Source organism: Eleutherodactylus coqui, chromosome 5 (assembly GCF_035609145.1).
Source record: "Eleutherodactylus coqui strain aEleCoq1 chromosome 5, aEleCoq1.hap1, whole genome shotgun sequence".
NCBI classification, from domain to species: Eukaryota; Metazoa; Chordata; class Amphibia; order Anura; family Eleutherodactylidae; genus Eleutherodactylus; species Eleutherodactylus coqui.
The window spans coordinates 5,021,694-5,032,083 of NC_089841.1; the positions used below are offsets into that span (position 1 = coordinate 5,021,694).

General features: G+C 49.8%; 1 protein-coding gene across 1 annotated transcript in view; it reads left to right on the plus strand.

The window, feature by feature from the left end:
• Positions 1 to 5,140, plus strand: part of LOC136627221 (B-cell differentiation antigen CD72-like) — an 87,742-nt gene extending 82,602 nt beyond the window's left edge. Inside the window, exons 6-7 of the mRNA XM_066602151.1 lie at positions 1,529 to 1,626; positions 3,882 to 5,140. Of these exons, the coding sequence (XP_066458248.1) occupies positions 1,529 to 1,626; positions 3,882 to 4,074 (291 nt within the window). The 3' untranslated portion in view covers positions 4,075 to 5,140. The remainder of the gene's footprint in view (positions 1 to 1,528; positions 1,627 to 3,881) is intronic.
• The last annotated feature ends 5,250 nt before the right edge of the window (positions 5,141 to 10,390 follow it).

The following is a 10,390-nucleotide window of genomic DNA, read 5'->3' on the forward strand; positions in this document are numbered from 1 at the left end:
GTCCGGCGCTGATGCGCCCATCTATATAAGCTCTCCATTGAATTGATGCACGACACAACGTCACTGTGGATGTTTTTGGCGCTACGTCGGCACTTACTGTACAGCACCGCGCAGCTCTCCGCTATCTGTCCGACCTAGCCGCGGTATATTAGTGGTGCGCCGTGCCAGGAACATGCGCACTAACATTGTCTGCAGTGTCTGCATTGCCTGTCTGCAGTGAATGGCGGTGAGAGAAGCTCCGCCCACTGCGCCTCCATTATCTGCGTGACTACTGCTCATATGTGATCGCACCGGGGTGATAGTTACCGGGGGGCGGCTGCTGGGCCCGCTGCGCCCGTCAGTCATCCTGTGTAGCCGTACCTTTAGGCTGTTCTCACACGACCAATGAAATCGTTGCACAATATCAATTCACTATTTTTCATCGCAGGCTGGAATAAACCGCGGCATGCCCGATCTTTGGGCGCCCTTGGAACGCCTCACATCGCTTCGCCCATTGTTTACAATGTGGCCAGTAAAGCGTCACACGGCGTTCGAGGTGCCCACGAGCGCCATGTACGGTTTACCCATTATATGCCGCGTTGGAGGACCGCTACTTCCTGAAGTGATGTAGCGCCTGGCATCTGCGGGGACGTCGCACCTTGGGGAGTGTGATTTTGGGAGCGATGTGGCACGCGCCCGTGTGTAATTAGCCTTAGTCTTTGCTGTGACCTTGCCTCTCGGGGATCGGGCTGTATACAGGGGATATAATAAGTCTACGCCGCACCCCTGTTATAACGTCCGGTTAGAAAATCCAACCAAGATGAAAAATAGTGAATTGATATTGTACAACGATTTCATTGGTCGTGTGAGAACAGCCTAAAGGTACGGCTACACAGAGAAAGACTTAAGGCCCTTTTAGACACAACGAGAATCGATCAAAGCCGTCTTTTGAGTGATTCTGGTTCTGTCTAACTGCAGGGACAGCGTGCAGTGTTCGCGCACGAGTCGCTGATCCCTGAATTCTAGCATGCTGTTATCAGCCGACTGCGCTGATAAGATTCTCTGTGCCTGTGTCCTGCTGTGAATTCACAGTGGGGACATTGACAGTTAGAGTGGAGAATACTACAGCTGTTTGCTTATACAAATCAGCTGTATTGTTCTATTAGTGGCCGCAGTGATGTCCCGCTCCGCCTGCATAGTCTATGGTAGCTAATTAGTGACTATAAAGTATGTAAAGATGATCGCTCAAACTGTCATTCAGCAACCTATGAGTGTAAATGGGGCTTTATTCTACCCCTGTAGGTCTGCGCCCCCTGCTGGTTCAGTGTCTGAACGGGGCAGCAGATGAGCTGATTGTCTCTCGTTCCCTCTGGCTGCTCTGTGTGACGAGACAGAAGTATATTACAGCGGTCACTGTTTGTGTTGTGTCCCCCTCCCATGTAACCCGGAGCCCCCCCCCCCTCCCCCGCTCATTAATGCCCCTGGTTGTGTCTCTTCTAGCAGCGCTCCTTTGTTTGTTGGTCCTTGAACTCTTTTTCTTTGATTCTAGGATTTTTCTACTAATAATAAAGTCAATTTTTGGGTCGGCAAAATGTTAAAACGGAGCTCAAGATGGAACAGCTGGGAATGGCCGAAAAGCCTTGAACTGTGAGTAACATTTCTCTCTGTTATCAGCTGTTTTGTCTGGGATTCTCAGTAGGATCGCCACACGATGAGTGTGGAGCTCCGTCCGTCCCTCACTCACACACACAGGGGATTTATTGCTTCAGTGACTAATCGGCCACCAACATTCATACAGGGGTGTGCAGACTGACACGTTACCTGCACCGATACATTGTAACAAATGATAAATTATTACTAGGGATGACATAGAGGACACTATGACTACTGGGGTCACTGCAGGGGACATTATTACTACTGGGGCCACTGTGGGGGTCCGCATTACTACTGGGGCCACTGTGGGGGACATTATTACTACTGGGGCCACTGTGGGGGACATTATTACTACTGTATCCACTCTGGGGGCCAGCATTACTACTGGGGCCACTGTGGGGCACACTATTATTACTAGGGATGTCATAGGGGACACTATTACTACTGAGGCCACTGCGGGGGACATTATTACTACTGGGGCCACTGTGGGGCACACTATTATTACTAATGATGACATAGGGGACACGATGACTACTGAGGTCACTGCGGGGGACATTATTACTACTGTATCCACTCTGGGGGTCAGCATTACTACTGGGGCCACTGTGGGGCACACTATTATTACTAGGGATGTCATAGGGGACACTATGACTACTGAGGTCACTGCGGGGGACATTATCACTACTAGGGCTACTGTAGGGTTAACTATTACTACTGAGGGCCACTGTGGGGGTTACTACTGTATCCACTCTGGGGGTCAGCATTACCACTGGGGCCACTGTGGGGCACAGTATTATTACTAGGGATGTCATAGGGGACACCATTACTACTGAGGCAGCATACCTTAAGCTCACATACGGTATGTTTACATGTGATGGAAATGCTGCAGAATGTCCACAGCAGAAATCAGTGGGAGCTCGCTGGCACACAGGAACAAAAACCCTGCGCAAATGCCTGCAGAGAATACGCTTACGCCCGTGTGAATGAGCCCTGAATATTTGCTGCATATATTTGGTTTTTGCGCACATAATGTCTATAGAACTTAACATACAAAGGAAATTCTTTTTCAAAAAGCCCAAAAAGTGTCTGAACCGCCCGGCTCAGGTCTGCCTGCAAGCTGCGCAAAATATGCAGCAACACGCATGTAACACGGACATTGGTTGCGTATTTTACACCCCACGGACTAGAGGTGTATCGCGCACCAAAATCGGACCAGCTGCTATTTATATCACACTCGTAAAACATGTAAAACACACGTGTGACCACCCCAGAGCGAGTCAGCGGGGTCATGCGCCAATGTGCAAGACGTACGCATAATACGGACTGAATACACGCCGGTGTGGTGGGAGTGCTGCAGAATGTCCACAGCAGACCGTTCTGCATCCAGCAGACAGGCGGATTCTGCACCATCGGTGGGATCTTTACCGGCCATTAGGCCCGTCCCCGCAGCTGATCTAATGCTATGTGGCGCTCCCCTGTACCACCTCCTCTGATGCTGGTCAGGTGAGGCCACTACAGGCCGCTGGGAGCGCTGACAGCGGGAAGCCTTCGGAGGAGGTGAGGGGAGCGCCGCACAGTATGACATCAGCTGCGGGGACACGGCTGATCTCCAGTCATAATCTGCACATATGGTACATACTTTAACTGGTTTTTGGCTGCAGAGGTGCTGCGCTATTTGCTCCCCGTCTTTTTGAACCGGCGCTGTAATTTTTATAACAATGGGGGTAAAAATTATACATTGTGATAAGCCCCGCCCCTGACGCCCCTCTGTCCCACTTTGACTCTGGATAATCTGGTCACCTTACATAATACGCGTACCACAGGCTATGGGAGTCTATAATGTTACATGCGTGTCCGCTGTGTACCGCGTATTCTGCACCAAGATACCCCCTCACTCACATGGGTGTAACGAGGAAAGGCTGGACCACATGGCAGGAGAGTGAGTGCCGCCCCCGCGGAGCGTTCACCTGCCCCATGTAGAAGTTCAGTGAAGGAAGAACAGAACAACAACTAACCCTTAGAAGCTGCGAGGAATCAGAATGACACTATATAAGGGGCAAATAATACCGCCACACAATGATCACATACCACCGCCACATAGTGATGGAAAACATAATACCACCACACTGTGATCACATACCACCGCCACATAGTAAAAGAATGATACTAGGTTACAAGGTTATCAGTAATGCTGATCTAATACCTGCCCCCTGTGATCCTCCTGACGTCTTCCATCTTGTCTCTTACAGGTGGGACTCTAATAAATGCTGGATGATCAGCGAGGGGAGCTTCCTGCAGACGCCATGTTGGTGGCCTGAACAACGCTTCATCTGTGAGAAGAACCTTGTGGTGCCGTCTCTGAAGACGTCATACAGTGATTATCATTATTATTACTTCCGCTTCAGCCTGTGGGACAAAGACTATAAATGTGAAATCGTTTAGTGGTGAAACCGCTGTCATGTGACCCGGGCCGGCGCTGCGGACTGTATACCGCCCACCGTGTCTGTAGAGACCCCCCTGTGTTACCGCTCTGTCCGCGTGTATTACGTGAAGATAGCATGTATTAACTAAAGTGAATCACCCGTAGGAATCAGCGGGAGCTCGCTGGCACACAGGAACAAAAACCCTGCGCAAATGTGTGCAGAAAATACAAATGAGCCCTGAATATTTGCTGCATATCTTTGGTTTTTGCGCACATAATGCCTATAGAACTTAACCTACAAAGGAAATTGCTTTTCAAAAAGCCCAAAGAGTGTCCGAACCGCCCGGCTCAGGTCTGCCTGCAAGCTGCGCAAAATATGCAGCAACACGCATGGAACACGGACATTGGCTGCGTATTTTTCACCCCACGGACTAGAGGTGTATCGCGCACCAAAATCGGACCAGCTGCTGTTTATATCACAGACGTGAAATATGTGCTTGAAACACACGTGTGACCACCCCGGAGCGAGTAGGTGGGTCATGCGCCAATCTGCTAAATGTACGCCTAATACGGACTGAGAATACGGTGTGAGTGATGAGCATGGAGACAGACGGACCGTGGAGGACTTTTATTAATGTTTTTAGACCCGTTGTGTCTTTGCAGGCAGGCTGTCGGTTTTCCTGGCACCATTTCGCGGTTCATCCGGCTTCATTTTTATTACTTTTCTTATGTTTTTGTGTAGCGAATTGAGTAATCATTTGGCTCCGTTTTTTAGTTGTGCTTGTCATGTTCTTTGCCGTGCAGGATGTATATTGTGTTAAATTCATTGTAATCGTCGTTATGGCTGCAGCAATATGGAAGCAGCATTTGTATTTAGCTTTTTACATGTTTTTATGACCCTGTAGGGGACTTGAACCAGCGACCTCCGTACTGCAATGCATTATCACTATTGCTAACAATTAGAGATGAGTGAGTATACTCGCTAAGGGCAATTGCTTGAGCGAGCATTGCCCTTAGCGAGTACCTGCCCGCTCGAGTGAAAAGGTTCGGGTTCAGGTGCCGCCGCGGGCGAGTGGTGAGTAGCGGCAGTGAGCAGGGGGAAGCGGGGGGGGGGGGGGGAGAGGAGTGTGGGGGGGGAAGAGGGAGAGAGAGATCTTACCTCCGTTCCTTACCGCTCTCCCCCACAGCTCCCTGCCCGCCGCCAGCACCCGAACCTTTTCTCTCGAGCAGGCAGGTACTTGCTAACGATCAAATGCAATGGCAGACTCGGACCAGGAAATGGTGTCCAGTTGCCATGGCGACCCATCGGCCCTCCTTGATAACGTCGTAGACGGAGCGTATTCTCTCTGTGAGCCCTTTACTTGCTGCAGTCAACATTAAGGATAACAGATATGTGTTCTCAGCGATCCCCGCTGTTGCAGCGGGCAGTAAGCTGTAGGTCACCGCCAGCTTCCACACTGCGGATGACAAGTACCAGCCCCCCAGGATGTAAACCTACATCATATGGTGTAAAGGGGTTCAGTTGACCTCCGTAAAAAAAAATCTCAGCATCAAAATGGTGTCTGATAAGCATCACACAGGGGGCTGCCCTGCATGGAAGTGACTGCAACACACAGAAGAGACCTCGAGGGTGTGACAAGCAATCAGGTGAGGGGGCAGAAAGGTTTTTGCTGGAGTGTCCCTTTAACTTCATACATTGCTTACACGGCGGCTGCAGTAGGGGAGGTGGGCTGTTGGATGTAGTGCCGGGGTCTGCAATGCTCTTATTTACAGCTAGAGGGGAGGTTGGTGGAGGCGATCGCTGATAAAGGGGGAGCTCCGGGGTTTTATATTTATGGTTCAAAATGTATTTATTGATGTTGTCAGAGTGAATCACAATTATTAAAGTTATTACAAAGAAGCTGTAAATGAGTTCTCGTTCTTGGCTCCTATTTAAATGTCTGTATTTCTTCGGCGATCCTCGCCTGTGCGAACGAAATAACTGGTATCAATAGAAGATTCCTGCTCGGGTCGTTCCATCTTATAAGGAAAATAACAGATAGGAAGTATAAGTGGGTAACTAGACACTAAATGGCATCACTGCAACCGAGATTCATCCCTGAGATAGAAAAGCATGGAGGAAGAGTTAGTATTGGAAAGATTGAGAAAGGGTAGAGAGTAAGGGGTGAGCGGTGAGACTGGGCGAGAGGGGAGGGGGGGGGCGGGGGAGTCCGACCTATTCCACTTCAATTAGTTGAGTTATAGCTCAGATGCCAGGAGGGACTACAGCCGAGGGGGCGGGACGGTTCCATTCACCACCCAAGTGGACATCTCTCGCGTGTCCCATAACTGATTCCATGTGAACCATATTGACACATTTATTGTATCTCATCTCGTCCCTAGCGTAAAGTTCCTCGAGGCATCTAATGTTATCTAATGCTTCTAGCCACATTATCCCAGTAGGTGGGGATGCAGATTTCCATTTTCTAGGTATCGCCTGTCGCACTGCCAGGATGAAAAAACGTAATAATGAGCTCTGGGCCTGTGCAGTGATCCGGGAAACATGGATAACAAGGGGAGTACAGGGGTTAAACGTATCTGGTTCCCGCTAACCCACGCATAGAGAGCGCCGACTTCCTGCCAGAGAGGGCCTATCAAAGCACAAGACCACCATAAATGGGTGAACGTACCTTTTTCAGACAGGCATCTCCAGCAGACATCCGGGTGTTGGGGCTAAAATCTGGCCAACCCCTCCGGGGTCCTGTACCACCTCGTGAGGGTTCTATAGTTTTGCTTGAGATGTTTATTTTGTGTGTCAGGATGTACGCTTTCCTCCATGACTCCTCTGTAAGTGCCTCACCCAGTTCTCGCTCCCACTCTCTCTCTATGCCCGTCCCCTTATTGGGGGTTTCCTCATCCACCAGGAATCTATATAGGTCCGAAATGTTGCTGCTATTTGTCTGCTTACATATAAAATGGTTTTCAAACGGTGTTGGGGGGGGGGGGGGGGAGTTAATTTTTTCAAATTTTCCCAGGGACCTTACATAGTGGCTTAGTTGGAGGTATTGATACCATGCTCCGGCCGGGGGCCGCCGGTCCCCCAACACCTTACTCAGGGGCTTAAGTCCCATCATTCCCAGCAGGTCTTTAGCCCTAGGGATCTCTTCTGGGCGTGCGGCTGTCAGTATGTTTGTAATCGATGAGCCCCTGAAAAAGAGAGGGATATCCGCATTGCCTACCAGTGGTGTCAGGGGGCCAGGTCTCGCAATTAATTTTGCTTTAGTGGCTGGTCACTCCACGCCGTCAGGATATTTTCAATGAAAGGTGACAATCCGAGGTTCCGAAAACCCGTGTGGCCTGGTATCCATAGCAGGCCTTGACCCTTGTATGGTGCTGCGTCCTGCTCCATTGTCACCCATCGTTTTTGGGGGCATCTATGTATAAGATCTAAAATGCGTCGTGACAAAGTGGCCTTGTAGTACAGTGTTATATTTGGTGTGCCCTCCAATTGCGTCTAGGTCGTCTGCCACCCCATACAAACCGCATCATCGTCCTCCTAATCTGGTTCACGAAGGCTCCTGGTAAGCGTATTGGAACAGTTTGGAGGGTATATAATAGTCTAGGAAGGATATTCATTTTGACTGCTAATTCTGCCAAACCAGGAGAGGGGAATTGTGCGCCACCTGTCCAGATCTTCTTCTATTTTGACTAGGAGGGGTTTGTAATTTTTTTGGAAGAGGTCAGCATTGTTTGGTGTTATTGTGATTTCCCAGGTATTTAATGCTGTCCTTATTCCAAGAAAATGGGAAGGCGGGCTTCAGGGCCTCTCTCCCCCTTTCCGGGATGTTCACCTTGAGGATTTCGGACTTACTCAAATTTACCTTAAAGTTTGATAATAGGCCAAATTAAACTCTTTTAGAATATTGGGGAGGGCGAGTCTAGGGCTGGTTATATAAATTAGTAGGTCATCAGCGTATAGGGCTAGCTTTTGCTCTTCATTGTTCATCTGAACTCCCCTAATGTTACTATTTGCCCGGAGGCCGTTTGCTAATGTCTCCATAACGATAATGTAAAGCAAGGGGGACAAGGGGCACCCCTGACGCGTGCCATTTTTAATCTGGATCTGTTGTGATAGTCTACCATTGACTCTAGTTCGGGCGGTAGGGTCAGAGTATAGTGCCATTACCTATCCTAGGAACCTCGGGCCCAACCCGATTTTGCTCAAGGGCAGTCTCCAGAAACCTCCATCCCACCCTGTCAAATGCTTTTTCAGCGTCGACCGTTAGCAGGCATAATTGCTCTCCTGTGTTCTGGGCCCTGGATGGCAGTGATAATGTTCTTATCATGTTATCTGCGGCTTCCCTGCCGGGTACAAATCCCACTTGATCCCCGTGGATCAGGTTGGGAATGTGAGGCTGGAGACGGCCCGCGAGCATCTTGGAGAATAATTTCGTGTCAAAGTTAAGTAGTGAGATCGGCCTATAACTCCCACACTGGGCAGGATCTTTTCCGGGTTTAGGCAGGACTATAATGCCTGTTTAGGAAAGGGGCATGTCCTAGAGATTGCATTAAATGCTTCGAGCATTATAGGAGCTAATTGGTCTACAAATGTTTTGAAGAAGCGAGGAGTGAAGCCGTCTGGGCCCGGGCTCTTGCCATTCCGCCTCTTTTAACTCTTGTAGGGTAGAATCTAGAGATGAGCGAACGTGCTCGTCCGAGCTTGATATTCGTGCGAATATTAGGGTGTTCGGGATGTTCGTTATTCGTAACGAGCACCACGCGATGTTCCGGTTACTTTCACTTCCTTCCCTGAGACGTTAGCGCGCTTTTCTGGCCAATTGAAAGACATGGAAGGCATTACAACTTCCCCCTGTGACGTTCAAGCCCTATACCACCCCCCTGCTGTGAGTGGCTGGCGAGATCAGGTGTTCGCCTAATATAAAAGTCGGCCCCTCCCGCGGCTCGCCTCAGATGCCTTGTGAGTTAGATGAGGGACAGTGCTGCTGGTACCGGAGCTGCTGTAGGGAGAGAAATAGCAGTTAGTGTAGGCTTCAAGAACCCCAAAGGTCCTTATTAGGGCCAGTAATACCTGTGTGTTGGCTGCTGTTAGCAGTGCCTTTTTTTTTTTTCTCAAAATCGCCTCTGCAGAGCGTTGCACCCGGCATTAGGGACAGAAGTGTTGGATAGGCAGGGAGAGTGTTAGGAGTGAGTGTAGCCTTCAAGAACCTCAACGGTCCTTTCTAGGGCCATATTTAACCGTGTGCAGTACTGTCCAGGCTGCTGTTAGCTGTGCTGCATTTTTTTTTCTTTCTCAAAATCGCCTCTGCAGAGCATTGCACCCTCCATTGATACTACAGGGAAAGAATTGTGTAGGCAGGGCCACAACACAGTTATTATTCATTGAATATACGCAGTGGGTCCTTTTGGTGTAAAAAAAGGGAAACAAAATCTATTTGTCCTGCCTCTGTCCGTCCTAAGGGCGGTGGACACGTGTCGGCTGCGTGTACAACGTTAAAAAATCAGACGCACCCAGCTACGGTTTACTGCTGGCTTCGCCATTTGCTTTCCTTAATTGGGAAAAAATACCTGCTCTGCCAGAGTTAATAACTCTGCTACCCTCAAGTTCTGTGACACATTAGCAGGGACACAGCACAGTTATTAAACTTAGATTATTCATTCACTAGAGGCAGTGGGGCCTTTCGTTTTCAAAAAAGGGAAAAAATTATATTTGGCCTGCAGTCTTGCGCCAATTTATTTCCTGCCTGTGAAATCAAATCACTGGTAATACAGCATGCTGAGGGGTAGGGGTAGGCCTAGAGGACGTGGACGCGGCCGAGGACGTGGAGGGCCAAGTCAGGGTGTGGGCACAGGCCGAGCTCCTGATCCAGGTGTGTCGCAGCCGACTGCTGCGCGATTAGGACAGAGGCACGTTTCTGGCGTCCCCACATTCATCGCCCAATTAATGGGTCCACGTGGGAGACGGTTATTAGAAAATGAGCAGTGTGAGCAGGTCCTGTCCTGGATGGCAGAAAGTGCTTCGAGCAACCTATCGTCTACCCGCAGTTCTGCGCCGTCCACTGCTGCAAATCAGAATCCTCTGTCTGCTGCTCCTCCTTCCTCCCAGCCTCCTCACTCCACTACACTGACACCTGCTCAGGAGCGGGAACACTCCCAGGAACTGTTCTCGGGCCCCTACTTAGATTGGGCAGGAGTGGTTCCTCTCCCACCAGAGGAGTTTATCGTCACTGATGCCCAACCATTTGAAAGTTCCCAGGGTCCGGGGGAAGAGGCTGGGGACTTCCGCCAACTGTCTCAAGAACTTTCTGTGTGTGAGGAGGACGATGACGATGAGACACA